The sequence below is a fragment of the Bombina bombina genome, chromosome 6 (genome assembly GCF_027579735.1).
Source record: "Bombina bombina isolate aBomBom1 chromosome 6, aBomBom1.pri, whole genome shotgun sequence".
Lineage (NCBI taxonomy): Eukaryota > Metazoa > Chordata > Amphibia > Anura > Bombinatoridae > Bombina > Bombina bombina.
Window position 1 is genome coordinate 105,678,806 of NC_069504.1, and position 20,727 is coordinate 105,699,532.

General features: G+C 40.1%; 1 protein-coding gene across 1 annotated transcript in view; it reads right to left on the reverse strand.

Annotated features, from left to right (window-relative positions):
* RELN (reelin) overlaps positions 1-20,727 on the reverse strand; it is a 957,839-nt gene that overhangs the window by 19,590 nt on the left and 917,522 nt on the right. The window contains 5 exon segments of the mRNA XM_053716545.1: positions 8,462-8,560; positions 9,422-9,619; positions 10,238-10,457; positions 10,756-10,913; positions 11,601-11,762. Of these exon segments, the coding sequence (XP_053572520.1) occupies positions 8,462-8,560; positions 9,422-9,619; positions 10,238-10,457; positions 10,756-10,913; positions 11,601-11,762 (837 nt within the window).

Sequence of the window (20,727 nt, forward strand, 5' to 3'; positions counted from 1 at the left end):
TCCATAAAACCTTAGAAAAATCAGTCTTGAGATATTTCTTGGCCCAGTCTTGACGTTTCAGCTTGTGTGTCTTGTTCAGTGGTGGTCATCTTTCAGCCTTTCTTACCTTGGCCATGTCTCTGAGTATTGCACACCTTGTGCTTTTGGGAACTCCAGTGATGTTGCAGCTCTGAAATATGGCCAAACTGGTGGCAAGTGGCATCTTGGCAGCTGCACGCTTGACTTTTCTCAGTTCATGGGCAGTTATTTTGCGCCTTGGTTTTTCCACACGCTTCTTGCGACCCTGTTGACTATTTTGAATGAAACGCTTGATTGTTCGATGATCACGCTTCAGAAGCTTTGCAATTTTAAGAGTGCTGCATCCCTCTGCAAGATATCTCACTATTTTTGACTTTTCTGAGCCTGTCAAGTCCTTCTTTTGACCCATTTTGCCAAAGGAAAGGAAGTTGCCTAATAATTATGCACACCTGATATAGGGTGTTGATATCATTAGACCACACCCCTTCTCATTACAGAGATGCACATCACCTAATATGCTTAATTGGTAGTAGGCTTTCGAGCCTATACAGCTTGGAGTAAGACAACATGCATAAAGAGGATGATGTGGTCAAAATACTCATTTGCCTAATAATTCTGCACACAGTGTATATCAACCCAGGCTGGTCCTACATCCTTAAAAAAAAATAATGTCTAGAGCACATTACAATGTACATATATAAACATTTTGCACATTCTTGTTCAATAGACGTAGAACTAGAACTTTAGTCCTAATGTAATGATCAAGATCACCAAATGTTTTTTGGGTCAATTTACAATGGGAAGGGTTCAAGTTTTAGTCCAAAATTGTTTTAGGGGGTATCTAGGTAAGTATAGTGTGCATGCAGATCATTTCAGGTTTGAGACTTTTTCTTATGGGGTGAGAATGTGCAATTCTTTAATATTTCCCCTCAGTTTCGGGTTGATTATATCTCTGGTGGGGGACCAGATATAAGTCCTCTATGGTAGCATTCTTACTGTAAAAAAATAGTTTGAGATTCTACTGGTTACAGAGGTAGGGCTCGTAGAAATCTGGAGAAAAGACTACTTTATCCATACCTTTGAGAAATGAACAGAAGTAATATAAACATAACAAATAATAAAAATTAACAGTATTTTAAAGTAATTATGTTTATGACTGATGCACCACAAGTTCAAGCTACATGTTTGCTTAGAAGCTGTGAGATTTCCTCTCTCAGTCTCTCGGAAATGTTGTCGGAGCATTCAGTGGCAGCAGTCAACTTGGCAGGTATCAGTTTTCTGAGATCAATGTTCATGGGAACCCACATTTTGTCCTTGAATGATGTTCTTGGTCCAGGTGGGTGGAAGAATTTTACAAAAACATCACAGTTTTCCTCGCTGATGTCCACAATCCAGCCATACTAGACACAAGCTATACAGTCATTTCCTAGGATCAGGGGCACAGATTTCATTACTGCAAGTTCTATTAAATTTAGCAATGCAGATGTAAAGAAGAACCTCATAGTACTCTCTGATACCACCTGAAAATGGTGATATTTTCTTATATTGGGAATTCTTTCACACATATCAAACCTGTATTTGAGTTTCAGTTCATGAAGTTCAGTTACTTCCTCACGTTTGACTTCTTGATTTCTTTTGAAAGTTTCCGAAATCCTTCTTTAGCTCTCAAAGCACATTGTCTTTTATCTACACTTATATTCTTAATCTTGGATGCAGGGGATATACCAAGAGCAGCAAAAACTGAGTCAACTTTCTGAAGAAAATTTTCAGGTAATTCATAAGGATTTATTTATCAAGCAGCCGATGCTGCTTCGGAGGTCCATAGTTTCAGGCTTGCCTGAAACGTAAGTTGAGAAGCAGCATTCATAAGACCGCCGCACCTTAACCTGTCTACCACCTTTTAGGTGGTGGATTGTAATCATCCCGAATGGATACGATCGGGATGATTGACAGTCCCTGCTGGCGGCCAATTGGCTGTATGCTGTCCGCCTGCAGCGATGTCCAACGGACATTATTCGCTACAGCAAATCATGTCTGCTCGACATTTAATAAATGCAGGCCATTGTCTTCACTCTCCATGCATGTGTCTTTTTCAATCACAAACATTTTTTGTAGCACTGTTTCCATATTTGGATAAAATCTATTCATGAACCAATTGAAACTAACACACTTCAGCTCCTAGCATCTAACTCACATGACTGCAGCCAACGCTACAAGCGGTGTCCACACACTTGCAGGTTTGAGCATTTCATGTTTGTGCCTGTACCAAAATGATAGAACATGCTTCCAATATCCAATGTAGTAACAATTGCAATCAAACATTTTTACTGTAAAATACTGCTCATTTTTATTATTTGTTATGTGCTTATATTACATCTGTTCATTTCTCAAAATGCATGACTAAAATATTCTTTTCCTTAGATTTCTGCTAGCTCTAGCTCTGTAACCAGTGGAATCTAAAACTAAAATGTTAATAGCAGAATGCTACCATAGTGAATTATATTTATAAAAATATAAACCAATGATTCACAACAAAAGGGAGAGTTATCCAGGCTATAGGAGCTGAAAACGTTATATCCACAAGATCTACCTATACTCCCAGAGTCACAAATGTGAGTTTTTAGAATGGGTCTTCATTATAAGAGTATTGCTATAACAATATTGTAGGAATGTACTCAAGATCATATATTTTAAACCTTATCAATTATAACCAACTAGTCCTAAAGCCCGTTCACACGGGCCATTTTTTGCAGTACAGCGGTCCTACCCCTTGCGCTCTCTCCCTCCCCCTCTCGTTTGCTCTCTTTCTCCCCCCTCTCTCTCCCCCCTTTCCCCCTCTTTATCTCCCCCCTCCCCCCTCTCCCCCCCCTCTCTATTCCCCCCTCTCTCTATTCCCCCCTCTCTTTCTCTCCCCCTCTTTCTCTCCCTCCTCTCTCCCCCCTCTCCCCCCTCCCTCTCCCTCTCCCCTCCTGTCCCCCCTCCCTCTCCCCTCTTCTCCCCCTCCATCTCACCCCTCTCTCTCTCTCCACTATCTCTCTCTCCCCTATCTCTCCCCTATATCTCTCTCTCCCCCCCCCTCTCTCTCTCTCCCCACTCTCTCTCGCCCCTCTCTCTCTCCCCCCCCCCCTCTCTCTCTCCTCTCTCTCTCCCCTCTCTCTATATCTCTCCCCCTCCCCTCTCTCTCTCTCTCTCTCCCCTCTCTCTCTCTCTCCCCCTCCTCTCTCTCTCTCTCTCTCTCCCCCCTCCCCTCTCTCTCTCTCTCCCCCCCTCCCCCCTCTCTCTCTCTCCCCTCTCTCTCCAATCTCTCTCCCTCTCTCTCCCCCCTCCCCTCTCTCTCCCCCCCTCTCCCCTCTCTCTCCCCCCTCCCCTCTCTCTCCCCTCTCTCTCCCCCCTCCACTCTCTCTCCCCCCCTTCCCCTCTCTCTCCCCCCCTCTCCCTCTCCCCTCTCTCCCCTCTCTCTCTCCCCCCTCTCTCTCCCCTCTCTCTCACCCCTCTCTCTCTCCCCCCTCTCTCTCCCCCCCTCTCTCTTCACCCCCCTCTCTCCCCCCCTCTCACCCCCCTCCTCTCTCCCCCCCTCTCTCCCCCCCTCTCTCTCCCCCCCTCTCTTCTTTTGCTCTCTCTCCTCCCCTCTCTTTTCCTCTCTTTTCTCCCCCCCTCTCTCTCCACCCTCTCCCCCCTCTCTCTACCCCTCCCCTCTCTCTCCCTCTCTCCCCTTCCCTCTCCCCCTTTCCTCTCCCCCCTCTCTCTCTCTCTCTCTCCTCTCTCTCCTCTTTCTCTCCCCCCTCCTCTCTCTCCACCCATCCTCTCTCTCCCCCCTCTCTCTCTCTCCTATCTCTCTCTCTCCTCTCTTTCATCTTTCTCTCTCCCCTATCTTTCTCTCTCCTCTTTCTCTCTCTCCCCTATCTCTCTCTCTCCTCTTTCTCTCTCTCCCCTATCTCTCTCTCTCTCTCTCCCCCTCTCTCTCTCTCCCCCCCTCTCTCTCTCTATCCCCCTTTCTCTCCTCTCTTTCCCCTCTCTCCCATCTCTCCCTCTCTCTCTCCCCCCTCTCTCTCTCCCCATCTCTCCCCTCTCTCTCTCTCTCCCCCCTCTCTCTCCCCTCTCTCTCTCTCTCCCTCCCTCTCTCTCTCTCTCATCTCTCTCCCTCTCTCTCTCTCCCCCTCTCTCTCCAATCTCTCTCCCATCTCTCCCTCTCCCCCCCTCTCTCTCTCCCCTCTCTCTCTCTCTCCCCCATCTCTCTCTCCCATCTCTCCATCTCTCCCTCTCTCCCCCCCTCTCTCTCCCCCCCCCTCTCCCCCCTCTCTCCCCCCTCTCTCCCCCCTCCTCTCTCCCCCCCCTCTCTCCCCCCCTCTCTCTCCCCCCCTCTCTCTCCCCCCTCTCTTCTTTTGCTCTCTCTCCTCCCCTCTCTTTTCCTCTCTTTTCTCCCCCCCTCTCTCTCCCCCCTCTCTCTACCCCTCCCCTCTCTCTCCCTCTCCCCCCTTCCCTCTCCCCCCTCCTCTCTCCCCCCCCCTCTCTCTCTCTCTCTCCTCTTTCTCTCCCCCCCCTCCTCTCTCTCCCCCCATCCTCTCTCTCCCCCCCCTCTCTCTCTCTCCCCCCCTCTCTCTCTCTCCTATCTCTCTCTCTCCTCTCTTTCATCTTTCTCTCTCCCCTATCTTTCTCTCTCCTCTTTCTCTCTCTCCCCTATCTCTCTCTCCTCTTTCTCTCTCTCTCTCCCCTATCTCTCTCTCTCTCCCCCTCTCTCTCTCTCTCCCCCCTCTCTCTCTCTATCCCCCTTTCTCTCCTCTCTTTCCCCTCTCTCTCTCTCATCTCTCTCCCCTCTCTCTCCAATCTCTCTCCCATCTCTCCCTCTCTCTCTCTCCCCCCTCTCTCTCTCTCTCCCCCTGTCTCCCCTCTCTCTCTCTCTCTCTCTCTCTCTCCCCTCTCTCTCTCTCTCTCTCTCCCTCTCTCTCCAATCTCTCTCCCATCTCTCCCTCTCCCCCCCCTCTCTCTCTCCCCTCTCTCTCTCCCCCATCTCTCTCTCCAATCTCTCTCCCATCTCTCCCTCTCCCCCCTCTCTCTCCCCCCCCCCTCTCTCCCCTCTCTCTCCCCCTCTCTCCCCTCTCTCTCTCCCCTCTCTCTCTCTCTCTCTCTCCCATCTCTCTCTCCAATCTCTCTCCCATCTCTCCCTCTCCCCCTCTCTCTCTCTCCCCCCCTCTCTCCCCTCTCTCTCTCTCCCATCTCTCCCTCTCTCTCTCCCCCCCTCTCTCTCATATATTTTGTTCTCTCCCCCTCTTTCTATCTCTCCCCCCTCTCTATCTCTCTCCCCACTATCTCGCGTTGATGACCGTGACTGGCCCCGCCCCCTTCGCGTCTGGCCACGCCCCCGCTCACGCACGCACCCAGTTAGCTGCAGAGAGGGCCCTAAACTAACCTGACAGGTGTCACTGCGCACTCTCTAGACTCTAATCTCAGGCCGTGACCTGAGTTTGCAGCCCCAGCAAATACTAACTCAACAGCAGACGCGTGTCATATATACTGTCATGTTGAACTCCACAGGTCAGGCAGGTCTCATGCGCTGCTGCACAGCTGATGCAGAGAGATGCCTCGCGACAGCCACCGTTCCTCGCGCAAACCCTGCACAGCTGATGATCCAGCTGTCTCACGCGCTGCTGCCTAAGGCCTTGTGTGGTGCCAGCTGTCAATCTAAGGCCAGGTGTGTTTGTCCTACTGCGCATGACAGCTTCGGACAAACACACTTGGCCTTTTATAGTATAGGATAAGGGGATATAATATTGATTAATTATAGATTTGTATCTATTGTTGTACTTGTCTGTGTGCAGCTTACATAAGATAGGTCTCAAATCTACAATGTGCTGCATGCACAGTATAATTACCTAGGTACCCCCTAAAAAAAATTAGGAATGAGACTCTAACCTTTCTCATTATAAATTGACCCTAAATGTGGAACGTTCAGCAATCTTGATCATTACATTAGGACTTAAGTTCTAAGTCTAAGAAACAAGAATGTGAATTTTTTTTATATTTGTACGTGTACCTTGTAATGTGCTCTAAAGGTCAGTTTTTGTTCCAAGAAGCTAGGATCATCCTGATCTGAGATATTGAAGTTTTAATAAACATATGTATAACCAAAATTTGATGTGCTCATGGTACAAAGATGGCCGCCATGGTTAAATCAAGCAGCATAAAATAAAAAAACTGGTGGTATTGCAATACCAATAAATAGAGGTAATCACTGAAAAAAAATTAAAAATGGTCAAGCAACCTATGTTGGACCACTTCAGAAGGATTAACTCCGAAGGAAACAATTTTTCATTAATAGTGAGATTTGTTTTAGTCTTCTATAGATGTTCAGGTGAGGTACTGCTGTGAGCAACACAGGATTCTCATTGAACAACCCTGCATATTTGCAGCACAATTTCATCAAATCACGGCACTAAAAGTAAGCATCATATGTGAATGCTGGCACAAAACCATGATTTCATAGATCATATGATACAAATGGAGGCATGAACTGAATCATACCATGTCTCCTTTTTATATGTGAGAAACTCAAACAAGTACTTACATTAGATATCTTTATCTTTATAACTGGACTATAGAACAACAAAGACTATACATCCTATTACACATCCCTTTGTAATATTATTACATGCAGACTACAGTATTTATGCTCTCTGCTCTCTCTCACTTCTGAAGACACATTTGGCCTTGGTACAGAACATCATCTAACATTCATCTGGTGGGTCAGTAATATAGGCTAGATTACAAGTGGAGCGCTAATTTATTGTGTGCCCGAAAACTGGCAAATTTACCCGTATGTGGGTGCACGATAAATGACCAGCCATTACAAATGGCTGGTTATTGCTACCGTGAGTTTGTGGTAGCAATTAGTGCTTAGAAAATTAACCAGAGATGATGCCCCTAAAATAAAGGGTCTTTTAGTTTTTTATAAACAAAAAAGTAGCATTTCCCCCCCCCCCCCCGCCCAAAAAAAAACAAACTACTGCTCTCTAGGCAGATTTAGGGGTTAAAAGTGGCAGTTGAAAAATGCCTTTACATTGCGGTCTATGGGAACTGTGTGTTCCCTGTAAATATATATGTACATCAACAATGAGCTATTGTATATGCTGCCTATTACACGGTGCTGCAATATACGGTCAAAAAAGATACTATCTGGGCGACCCAACGGCTATATGATGTTTCCTTTAGCTTGTGACCTTATCGTAATTATCAGATATGATCTATGTGTTAAACCCTACAATTTGGTACCTGCAAATTAAATTTCAATGAAGAAAAAACAAACGATTGTATTACTAATATGTCTGCTACAGTTCCTATTTAGTTAAATTCATCCTATTTAGTTTAATTAAAATGAACTCAAAATCCCCCATAAATATTTAATCATGTGTAGGAAAGGAACTATCATTAAATATTTTGTCAGCTTTTCCTGTAGCTCTGCAATGTGTGTTTTTTTCCACTGTCCCTAGAGTAACTTAACCAGCAACAAGCTTATCTGGTGACTGCCGTTAGTGCAGGACCCTACAACACTCTACATAGTGACTAGTTAGTGCAAGAGCTCATTTATATTTGTCCCTAATAGGTTATACTCAAGAGGCTTCTCAATGGGTATACACCTGAACTTCAAAACATTGAAAGTTTTACTAGCAAAATTATAGTTTTAAAAGCTTGTATATAATGTATGTTGTGTGTAGACAATGCAGTGCTTAATTTCCTTCATAGTTCCAAACAATTAGTACTATCCCTTGAAGATGTCCCAATACAAGTATCTATAGAGTGCCAATACCTTATGCCAATAATGGCCAACTTCTAAACACATTGGGGCCGCAGATCAATATTAATGAAGCCTTAAGGGCTGCCTACAAATTTATAGCTATAAACACACAAATAGTAATATATTTCCTAGACATGTCTAGCTGCACAATGCCAGATCTAGGTAAGGTTGCAGGATACTCTCTGCTATTCTCCCGTCCTTGTAACCAATCCAGAGGGCTCTTGTGAATTTAGGCCACCTTACACACCAACCGAAAATCTCAAAGTTTACATTACTACTTTCACTTCCTCCCAGGGCTGCAGAAATGACTGGACATATTCTTAGGTTTCCTTGTGCCACAAAAACTAGCATCAATGGTCACATGAGGCCATCAGTAGATCATGTCTGCCTTTTGGTATAAATTAAGTATGTGCTATGTACTATGTATGTGCTATGTACACTAAATAACCCAATTTACAACCTATTCAACGCTTTATAATGACATTTAATCTAATAAATATTCTGTAGTCAAATGAGCTCTTACTGATCTTTAAATATTATGATTATGGGAGGTGGATGCTTACGTATCCACGAATGTTAATCACAATCATTTTACTTCTAGTGATGGAGTTTGATGTTTCAAGAACATGGATATGTGGCTCATTAGATACTCACAGTACAACTTCTACATGATCCAAAGCCCACTGATCATGACCTGTTCCGTTATGGCGCGGCTGCCACCAGCGCAGTAAGACTCCTTTCATTCGAGCCTCCCTGTATTAAATACAGAAGGTAAACACATGACCATCTAAATCGCTACATTCAATAGCTGCCATTCAACAGTGTTATTATTAAAGGATATATTCTGTTAACAGGGTTAGAAATACACATACATTCTTCTATCTAAAAGAGTTTTTTTTTTTTAAATGTCTTCTTATTGTTTTTTTTTATTAATCTGCCTGTAATGAGTGACAATAATATATATACTGTGTATATATATATATATATATATATATATATAAAACCAATTTAAAACATGTTACATAACAATTCTAATTGTTAAAGAGTGGGGACATTATTTTTGAAAGGGGAATGATACAAAGATATAATGATAGGTAGGCAACACTGCAATTTAAACCCATACATCTATATTATATGACACACTACACAAACAACATCATATAGAATTACCAAATACAACTGTATTATTTCAATGTATATTCTCAATGATCTGAAAATTCTCTTATGGCAAATAAGAGACATTAACATACAAAAAAGATCTTAAAATTGTTTTTATTGATGACAAAATAAAAAGCTTCAGACAAGATACTGTTCAGTTATTGCAATCAATTAATACAAATCTGTATTTTACCTTCCATTATCTTTCTGCAAATGCATATTTAGTACAATTTGCAGTAAAAATATAGACTGAGAAAAATGTGTCTGTCTATCTATCTATCTAGCTATCTGTCTGTCTAACTATTTAAATGATGTACCATGCAGTTAGGAATTAGTCTATTATATCTAAATGTAAATGTTTTGGTTGTTCCCTGTCGATAAAATCAGCTAAATAAGAACACAGGCTCTACAAACCATTTGTTGTTGATTACCAGAAATAATGAACCAATTACTTACAGTGGAATGTTGTAAGATACTCTCTGGGCTTGTATAAAGTCTTTGGGCTGGTGCTGGGCAATGACTTGCCACGTTATCCCATTATTAACGCTGTATTGTAGCAATACTGCCTTATCTACCGTGTTTGCATCACTAAGATTAGTATTGCAGCTGTCCGTCTGTGAAATGCTTCCAATTTGTAGGACAAACATAATTTTGCTTGACAAAAAAAAAGAAAAAAAAAGAGTGAGAATAATTCTTTAAAATACATCATGAAACTCAATTTTAAACCTCCCCTACACAAGAATCAGCAGTGCTAAGATAGTGGGGCTAAAGAACAGCGGTAATTGTCAGCCACGATTAGGGTTTATGGTGGTAAAGTTGGATCCCATTTCGTTTACTGCAATGGTGGGCTAACTCAATACAGAAAATCAATTATTTTATTAGCTGCTGTTGTAAGGAATCAGTGAAAAAAGGGGTTATCAACCATCTGCCCATTGTAGTGACAGGCATAGGATGCTGTCCATTCTATTGTAGCAGCTACCAAAAATGGCATATGTATTGCTATTTTTTGGGAGCTGTGCATACATAGCTTTAGTTTCATATTTAGTTGCATGCAGGCAGCGCATTGTAGAGATAGGTTTGTTGCTGTATAGTGATCCTGCCACTATAATGTGTTATTCAACAGTGATATAGCCCACCTTTTATTACTTAGTGAGAATTATTTTGTGCTTTGACATATTTTATGCATACATAAATAAATTTAATACGTAAAAAATTATATTTATAATCTACGGAAAAAATTAACAATGAAATACAATTTCTTGGAATAATTACCTGGCTCTCGTTAGATCCAGTGGCTTTGTTATTGCTTGTCTAATTTGGCATCCATTAAAATATAAGGAATCTCCGTGGGCATATGGAGCCAACTGCCCACATCCATTCCCTATGATGCCTCCTTGGATGTTTTCCCAATTTATTTCTGTAACCTTTTCTGATTCAAAATTATCTTTAATGTAGCTTGGAAAATCATGGGTAAAAACAGAGCAGTCATCACCTGAAAACAATTGCTTACATTATTACTTGTAAAACATGAATTAATGAACATTCTATTTACAAATATGCCACGGGTTCAATAAAGATAAAGTAAAAATATTTATATATATAAAAAAATCAAAAGTGCAACATGCTAGTAATATTTTTTTAAATATATTTTATATATTTATTTCTACAATGTGTTGTCAATTACATATATATTACGCTTTTTGATTCAATCTACTTACGGTGCCATATGTTTTAGAAAAAAACCCAACTATCCTGTTGCCACACTCAATTTTAAAACTATTACAACATACCTTGGTATCCTTCATCACATATACAAACAGCTCCAGTTGTGCAGTATCCACGTCCACTGCAGAGTTTAGGACAGGCTTCCCCAATATATACATGATCAACTGCCCAGCTCTGCTTTTCCATATCATCACCCTTCTGAATCCAGCGGAACTGAGTTGCACTATAGAAAAAACAGCAGATAATAATTGCTATGGGTTCAAACCCCTTAAAGTTATTTAAAATCTGAAATAAAAGTAAATGCACATAACGTTATATTTGACAATCATTTCTTTCTCTTCATCTTAGTAGAACTTAGTATTAGATAATCATGCCTATTTTAAAAGTAGAGTTATTTGTACTACAATGCAGATTTCACACCAGTGCAGGGGTTTCTAAACCTGTCCTCAGTCCTTCCTAACAGGCCAGATTTTCAAAAGAGCTGAACTGTAGAGCAGGTGAAATAATTAGCTGATTAGTAAACATTGTGATTAAAATGCACTCATCCCAAAAATCTGACCTGTTAGGAAGGCCTCAGGACATGTTTGAAAACTCCTTCACTAGAAAGTTTCTTTCTGATATGTAAAGCCAGAATAATATTTTGTCATGCGAAAATAATAAAAAATTAAATATTTAGATTTTTTAAAATAATTTCAAGTAATTTTAATATAATTAAGATGTTTACAGTAAAACAGACTACATACACTTTTCTTCCATAATTCAAAAGTATACCATTTTAAAAAACTTTCCAATTTACTATTATCAAATTTGCTTCATCCATGAGCATATTCAGAGCTTTACTGCAACAGGCTTGGGATACAAACTCTAGTGCCTCTAGTATGGTTGTTTTGTGTTAGTAGAGGTCACATACCTTGATGAGACGTGATCTGGGAGTTGCAGAGTTACCCGTTTCCATACAGAGCTGTTGACAGAATTATATATAGTGGCTTCATGGAACTGGAAAGGAGAGCAGCCAATACTATTTGAGGAAGAAGGAAGGCACTGTGTCTGTACAAGCTGCCACGAATCTATCCTGGTACAACCAATGAGAAATATTATTAAAAACATATACATTTATATTTATGTGAAATAAAATAATCTTTTTTTTTTTTTTAATCCAAAACAAAATTTAATCATGAGATTATGGTTTATGGTCCTTTTTACAATGTAAATAAATACAATATTTTCTTAGAAGGTTGTCTGCATTTACAATGTCATTTTTTTTTTTATTTATTCATTTTTATTATCATTTTTTAGCAGCATGGTACAAAAGGATGTCACTGTTGATACAAACGTTTAAACAGAAACAAAAGAGGGAGAAACCATCAGTCTCCGAAAGAAAGGAGAACGAACTCCCATATAGTAAAATGAAATAGTAGAGCTAGACTGTCCGTGATAAGTCCATTTGAAAACAGTAGCCCCACTCCATATAAATGCATGGTGATTGACAATGACACCAATGTACAAAACATAACTCAAACAACAACAAAACTATGCCGAAATTTCTTAATTTAAGATAACTTTGTATATATTCTACACATCTAGTGGTATCCCTCGACTTTGTATTTAACTATCAACCTTTGAGAGAAGTGCTAAGCTAAGGAGGTCATTATTAGAGTATCAGGCAGGGGTGGGACCACGTCAGCCATACCTCTCTAAGATAACACTAGGCCTGTCATTCCTCCTAGGTCACTCCTGTAACTTGTGTAAAGCTCCCCCCTTCTATCCTCAGATCATTTTGGATTTCATCCCAGATAAATTTAAAATCATGGAAGAATTCTAACCTATTCGATTTACAATGTCATTTTTACATAGGATCACAATCAGAGACGTTGCCCTGAGTGCAATTCAGTAATCCATAGATTTTGAGATTATCAGGTAGGCTGGAGTTTAAGTATATTCCCAATTACTTCTTAATGGTCATCTCAACAATCAATTATGAGAGAATTATTCATCTAATGCAATAATCAACATCAGACACACCTCTTGGTCAGTTCTTTCACTGTTTCCTTATAACTCACCAAATTATATTAAAAATACTAAACTGTAGACTGTCTTGCACCTGATTATATGTCCACATTAACCTTCAGAATTTCCCCCAACCCCTCTCTTCCATGTGCCTATAACCTACATCATTACTTTCCATCTCCAGTACTTATCGTCTGCTGTAGATATTAATACCCTGCATTGCTCTGTCAGATAGTCGCTAACCTTTCATAGCTTCAACAGCTCTCTGAAAACTCACCTACTTGAGAGAAGCTTAGCATGAACCCTACCAAAAGATTATACACTATCAATATAAACGTAGAGCTACTTTTCTTTAATGTTGCTGCAACTAAAAACCATTCTACAGGCTCAGACATGCAACCAACCCTTCATCTTTTATCTCACTCATCACTAACCTTTAGATTGTAAGCTCTTTGGAGATAGGCCTCCTCCTCCTGAACCAATTAACATTCTAAAGTGCAACTGTTTGCTGTATACCCAATGATCATGCACTCATCACTGTAGAATAAACTAGTGATTTATATTTTATTGGTCAAGCATAAGAAACACGTCTCTAAAATGTTAATGTCACTAAAATAAAACTTTTAGGGGCCTATTTACTATGGGGCGAGCAGACATGATCCGATATAGCAGATCATGTCCGTTGCACATTGATAAATGCCGATAGCATACGCTCTCGGCATTTATCATTGCACCAGCAGTTCTTGTGAACTGCTGGTGCAATGCCGCCCCCTGCAGATTTGCGGCCAATCGGCAGCTAGCAAGGGGTGTCAATCAACCCGATCGAATTCGATCGGGTTAATTTCTGTCCACCGCCTTAGAGCAGGTGGAAAGGTTATGGATTAGCGGTCTTTATAAATATGACCCTTAACATTTTCTATGCACTTTGTAAAGCTGAAGCGGTAACACATTTATAATTTCTTTCTCCTTAGGTGGCAATAATAGACTTTCCATTTCTTACCTACTTAAAAATAATCAGACATATTCACTCAGCTTCAACGTTATGCTTGTTCCAAATGTTTTTAAATTTTTCAGAGCTAGTAAAACGTAACATATCTGAGATTATCTGGTTAAATGGACATATTAATGCAAAAATTGCATGTACTAATTTGTTAAAGGCTCTTGTAATACCAGATGGTGCATTATTGTAAGTGCAAGACAAAGCACAAGTTAAAGCACTTTGCGCTAACGATTACACTTCACTTGTAATCTTGCCCTTAGTAAGCTTGAGCTAATGCATAAATTGCATATTCTGAACATGTAATATTTGCATTAGAATTTCCTTTATAGTAATTGTTCATAAACTATTTTTTTTTACAGTGTCTGCCACGTTTCAAAATGGATTTCAGGGATTGTTTTCCTGTGTTGAATAAACCAACTATTTCTATGGTAGTTGTCCTTGTCAGCTAGTGAGCAGTAGAGTATTAGGACTCAGTTGTACACACACTCCCTGTTTTCACTTTAAATTTAATCAGCTTTACTTAACACTCTATATGCAAAAAAAATATTACAATTTTCAACTGCCACTTTTTAATATACATGATAGTAAAATCTAAACTATTATGTCCCTTTTTCTTTCTAGCATGATTTTTATAGCACTTTTATAAGTAATAAATATAGCATGTATGATATATTGTCAATATTATTTCCATCATAACTTCCATGAAACATAAAAACTCAATACCATGTCGCTCTAAATAGCCATATTAGTCATGTGTTGGAAATGGCAGAATATTAGTGTATAGCAATGTGCAGTGGTATTATGTAATAACATTCCATATTGAAAGCTCTTGAACCGTTCCTCTTTTCATCATGTCTATAGCAACACTCAGGGCCAGAGTTGGAGTAAAAAGAAGCAGCCCTGGAAAATTTAAAGAACAGCCATATTTTTCAGTGAGTTTGTAGAATGCACATGCCCTGATTTTTCTCAAGGGGATTACTGAGATACTCCTTCCCCAGATATATTTTTTTCCAAAATGAAATTCTATTAGTTTGCAACAAAGATAAAATGTCAAATTGTTGTTATATAGGTACCCTATTTCATCCATGACTCCCTTTACAGTGTAACAATGATTATAGATAGTGTAATCCAGAGAAGGCACAAAAAAGTGTGATTTGATTAGACACTAGAAACCATTCAAAGGAAGGGCCACTAAGGGCTCAATTTATCAATCATTTGGATAATTCTCCTTTCTGTTCTCCTATGAGTTCTCCGCAGCTCTCCTTAGGAGAGGCGCACATGTGCGCCAGTATTTATCATAAAAATGGAAGGCTAAGGTGGGGGACTTGCTTAGGCTGGAACGCTATCATTTCCTTAAAACTGGGAGAATGGCCACACATGAAATGATGACGCTGACCTGGGAGGGTAAGGGACTGTAACTGCTAGACTCTGGGCACAACTTTGACTGTACAGTCACCACTACCTGCATTTGCCTCACCTCCTGCGCCTCTCTCCCTCTACTTCCCACCCTTTCCTTCCCCCTCCCCCCCTTTTTTTTCCCCCCTCATATTTTTATAGTACTTCTTCTCCTCTACCTTACTATTACTGCACACGTGAGTGTGTAAACACCAGGTTACAAGAAATACCCAGCTCTGTGTAACATTTACGCTGGGTACCTTTAATTGTTATATAGACGCCTGATGTACAAACTATATATCAATACTTATCCACCTTTATACCATGAGCATTACTGCCCGCTGCGGCAAGCTCAAGAGCATCGGACTTTGAATAGACTGAAACTGACAAGGGAGAGAATTTATAACATCTCTCCAAATGACTCACTATCTCACTCCGTGATATAGCTACTCTTATGTTACAATGTTGATTTATAACGATGTGGGAATCTGGATGCAACGCTCAATGTTAAGTTTATTTTTGACTGTGTTATTATGTGTTGATATGTACTGTAATATCTTTCTTGTCATCAATAAAGCTTGTTGGAAAAAAAAAACAAAAAAAAACTAATGATAAATTTCTCCAGTCGGATTAGTATCTTCTCCTTATTTATCACTAAAAATAAGCAACTATTCTCTATGTCAATCATATATAAACCAATAGAAATATTTATACAGCCTTCCTAGTAGCTTTGTTAACACCCCTCTTCAGCAAACTTTCATATAAGAAAATAGATCTACATTTTCATTGTTTTTGTGCTTCAATTTTAGCGCTTTTTTATATCTTATTTTTATGCCCCAATAGATAGAATTTTTGTGCTCTGTTATATATTATTTTGGCGCTCCATTATATATATTTTTTTCACTCCATCATAAATTATTATTGCGCTCCAATAACCATTATTATTGTGCTTTGTTATAAATAATAATTGCACCTTGTAGAGCCCTTTTTTGTGTAACTGCTTCTACAACTGGAAGAGAATAGATTTCTAATGCTGTTCTCCCCTGTAGCTAAACCCCGCCCCCTGCGCAATTGTTTGCCAGTCATACCATATGAAGGGCTTCTTAACTTTTGATTGCAAGCTTGAGTGAACCTGCACCAAAACATCTCGAAGCTGCTTAACTAGCATTATAAATAGGTGCCAAAATTAGAGATTCAAATTTACATGGAAAAAATTGAATATATACATATGCAAACAAGTGAGAGCATATACCAAAATAACCATACATTTACAAATATGTAATACAAAATTTCAAGGACATTATTAAAGGCACATGAAACCCAAAACAAGTATACAATTTTAAAGAAGTTTCTAGTTTACTTCTATTATCAAACTTGGTTTGTTCTCATGGTATTCTTTGTTGAAGAACATACCTAGGTAGGTCATATGCAATTGTCTGGAGCACTACATGGCAGCAAACACTGTTGCCATCTAGTGTTCTTGCACACGAGTAACATTGTTAAAACTATTATTTTAAAACAGCTACCATATAGTGCTCCGAATATGTGAACGCTCCTGAAAGTACCTATCTGCTTTAAAACAAAGGATACCAGGAGAACAAAGTACATTTGATAATAGAAATACATTTGAAATATTTTTAAAATAGTATGTTCTATATGAATCATGAATGAAAAATATTTTGGTATCATGCCCCTTTAAATCTTGCATATACTTTGCTAAAATATAGATTTGTTCTTGAAATTGCCTCTAAGTCTAGAGATTTTGAGGTTCTGAGTGATCAGTTTGGTTAAAATGATGTTCCCCTGGGTAGGCATTTCTAATTGAATTGTTGTCTGTGTTGCTAAAGTAGTTATATTTTGCAGGTAGACAATAGTGAAACAAGTCAAATAATTATAGGTGAGGATAAATTCTATTAATTTGGCAATTAGTTTAGCATAGTTTTTATTGTTTGGACTGTAAAATGAAGGAAGATGAAACAAGCATTGATTCTATCTTTAAGTGGGATATTGCTATATAAGGATACCATTTATTTGATTACCAGTATGGTATCCGCAAAATTTTCTTTAATTTGGAATAGAGAAATCTATTGAAAGCTTGTGTTTTAATATGGAATGTTAATCAGATACATAAAGGTATAGGCATATGTGTCCAAAAAGGGGGGGGCAAGAGGGGGCATTTGCCCCCCAAAAAAATTTACTTCCCCACCTATAGTAAAACTGCAGGGGGAAAAAGACAATAGAATATCCGTTTTTATGTCTTTTAATCTTCTTATTGTAATTTCGTTTTACAGGAAGAAGCACAGTATTTTGGGAGTTACAAAGCATTCTGGAATTTGAAGTTCACCATTTGCTTCTCAGTATTGTGTGAATGCAGTTTTGGACTCCAATTCCAAGCATGCATTATTTACCTTCCTCTCCAAAGCAGCTTCCTCCCCTCACACACAGCTTGAAACTGTGTGAGCGTTAGAATAACTGCGCAGCCTCTTAATAAAGTGAGGGAAATTCAGGGAATGCTTGTTCATTGCTGGGCAGCAGCCTCAATAACAGTAAGCTAGATTCTTTCTTGTAATTAAATGTACAGCAATTGCTCTAGCAGTTATGTGGGGAAGAGGGTTATACGAGAAATTGCATTTATTTAAGAAGGTATCTATCTGCTTGGTCTGGTATATATAGTTGCCTCTCTGCATATTCCAGTGCCTTTTTGTTTGTATTTATACTACAGTGCTTGAAAAAACACAAATCAATGTTTAATGTGTCCACATGGTCTTTATATTTTTGAAGATAAGCTAAACTATTATTCCTAAAACCAAGTTATCTGCATAAAGTATTCACCATCATATATTGCTAAATGGAAAAAGGGAGATACAGAGGAAAAAGGGAGAAACAGCACAAGAGAAAAAGAAAAGCACAAAAACACAGAAAATAAGTGTGCCGGCAAGAGAGAGATAATGGGGAAAATATAGTGGACCATGTGAATTATATTTTCATGTATGTTTCAAATTCAGAATTTGACACTTATGTGCTTTCTACTTTTTGTTTCTGTGGTGGTTGTGCCAGTATAGGTTTTGTCTGTTGACTATGAGTAATATAAAACAAAATTTATGCTTACCTGATAAATTTCTTTCTTTCCGGACATGGAGAGTCCACAACGTCATTCCAATTACTAGTGGAATATTTAACTCCTGGCCAGCAGGAGGAGGTAAAGAGCACCCCAGCAAAGCTGTTAAGTGTAACTTCCCTTACCCATAATCCCCAGTCTTTCAGTTGAAGGAAAATGGAAAAGGAAGCAACACAAGGGTGAAAAAGGTGCCTGAGGTTTACTCAAAAAAACTCCCGAATTATAATTAAAAAGAGGGAGGGGTTGTAGACTCTCCATGTCCGGAAAGAAAGAAAGAAATTTATCAGGTAAGCATAAATTTTGTTTTCTTTCCTATGACATTGAGAGTACACAATGTCCTTCCAATTACTAGTGGGAACCAATACCCAAGCTAGAGGACACGGAATGAACAGGGAGGGAGAAAAAAGGCAGGAGGACCTAAACAGAAGGCACCACCGCTTGAAGAACCTTTCTCCCAAAAGAAGCCTCAGCCGAGGTAAAAGTATCAAATTTGTAGAATTTGGAAAAAGTATGCAAAGAGGACCATGTTGCCGCCTTGCAAATCTGTTCCACAGAAGCTTCATTTTTGAAAGTCCAAAAAGAGGAGACAGCCCTAGGGGAATGAGACGTAATTCTTTTAGGATGCTGCTGTCTAGCAGTTTCATAAGCCAAACGAATCATACTTCTTAACCAGAGGGAAAGAGTAGTAGAAGTGGCCTTCTGACCTTTACACTTTCCAGAGAAAACAACAAACAGGGCAGAAGGTTGCCTAAAATCTTTAGTAGTTTGAAGGTAAAACTTTAGAGCATGCACAACATCCAAGTTATGCAAAAGACGTTCCTTATGAGAAGAAGGATTAGGAAAAAAAGAGGGAACAACAATTTCCTGGTTAATATTTCATTCCGACACCACCTTAGAGAAACCACAATTTTGGAAGAAGGACCGCCTTATCTGATGAAAAATAAGATACAGGGAATCACACTGCAGAGCTGAAAGTTCAGAGACTCTGCGAGCGGAAAAAATAACAAGGAGAAATAAAAACTTCCAAGATAACAACTTTATATCAACAGCATGCATCGACTCAAATGGAGCCTGTTGCAAAACTTTAAGAACTAGGTTAAGGCTCCACAGGGGAGCAACAGGTTTAAACCCAGGCCTGATTCTAACCAGGGCCTGAACAAAAGCTTGAAGATCTGGTAAGTCTGCCAGACTTTTGTGCAAAAGGATAGATAACGCAGAAATCTGACCCTTTAGAGTACTGACCGACAAACCCTTCTCCAGGCCATCCTGAAGAAAAGACAAAATCCGGGGAATCCTCACCCGGCTCTAGGAGAACCCATTAGATTCACACCAATATAGAGATATATTACGTCATATCTTATGGTAAATCTTGCGAGTAACTGGTTTGCGAGCCTGAAGCATAGTTTCAATGACCACTTCAGAAAAACCATGTCTAGATAGAACTAGGTGTTCAATCTCCAAGCACTCAGCTTCAGAGAATCTAGGTTTGGATGAAGGAAAGGACCCTGAATTAGAAGGTCCTTCCTCAGAGGTAACCTCCAAGGAGGTAGAAATGACACCCGTACCAGATCCGTGAACCAGATCCTGTGAGGCCATGCAGGAACTATTAGGATCACCAATGCTCTCTCCTGTTTGATACAAGCAATGACTCGTGGAAGAGGAAACAGATATGCCAGAGAGAACATCCAAGGAACCGCTAGAGCATCTATCAGAATGGCATGAGGATCACTTGACCTTAAACCTTACTTTGGAATCTTGGCGTTTTGGCGGGACGCCATCAGATCCAACTCTGGAACTCCCCACCTGAGTGTTATCTGAGAGAATACTTCTGGATGGAGAGCCCACTCCCAGGGATGAAAAGTCTGTCTGCTCAGGAAGTCCTCCTCCCAGTTGTCTACACCTGGAATGTGGATGGCAGATAGAAGACCATTGTGAGCTTCCGCCCACTGCAGAATGCGAGTCACCTCCTTCATGGCTAGGGAACTCCGAGTCCCTCCCTGGTGGTTGATGTAAGCCACTGAGGTGATGTTGTCCCACTGAAATCTGATAAATGGGGCTAAAGACAGTTGAGGCCACGCTGATACTGATAGGGCATTGAAGATAGCTCTCAACTCCATGATGTTTATGGGAAGAGAGGACTCTTCCCGAGACCACAGGCCCTGAGCCTTCAGATAACCCAAACAGCTCCCCAGCCTGACAGGCTGGCGTCCGTAGTCACAATCTAACAGGAAAGTCTCAGAAAGCAAGTGCCCAGAGACAGATGTTCCTGAGACATCCACCACAAGAGAGAGTCTCTTGTTAGGGGGTCCAGATTTATCTTCTGTGACAAATTTGAATTATCTCCGTGCTATTGACGGAGCATGCAAAGCTGCAGCAGTCGCAGATGGAACTGAGCAAAAGGGATGATGTCCATGGATACCATCATCAGACCAATCACCTCCTTGCATTGAGCCACTGATGGACGAAAGGCAGACTGGAGAGAAAGGCAGGAAGCAAGAAGTTTGGATTTTCTGACCT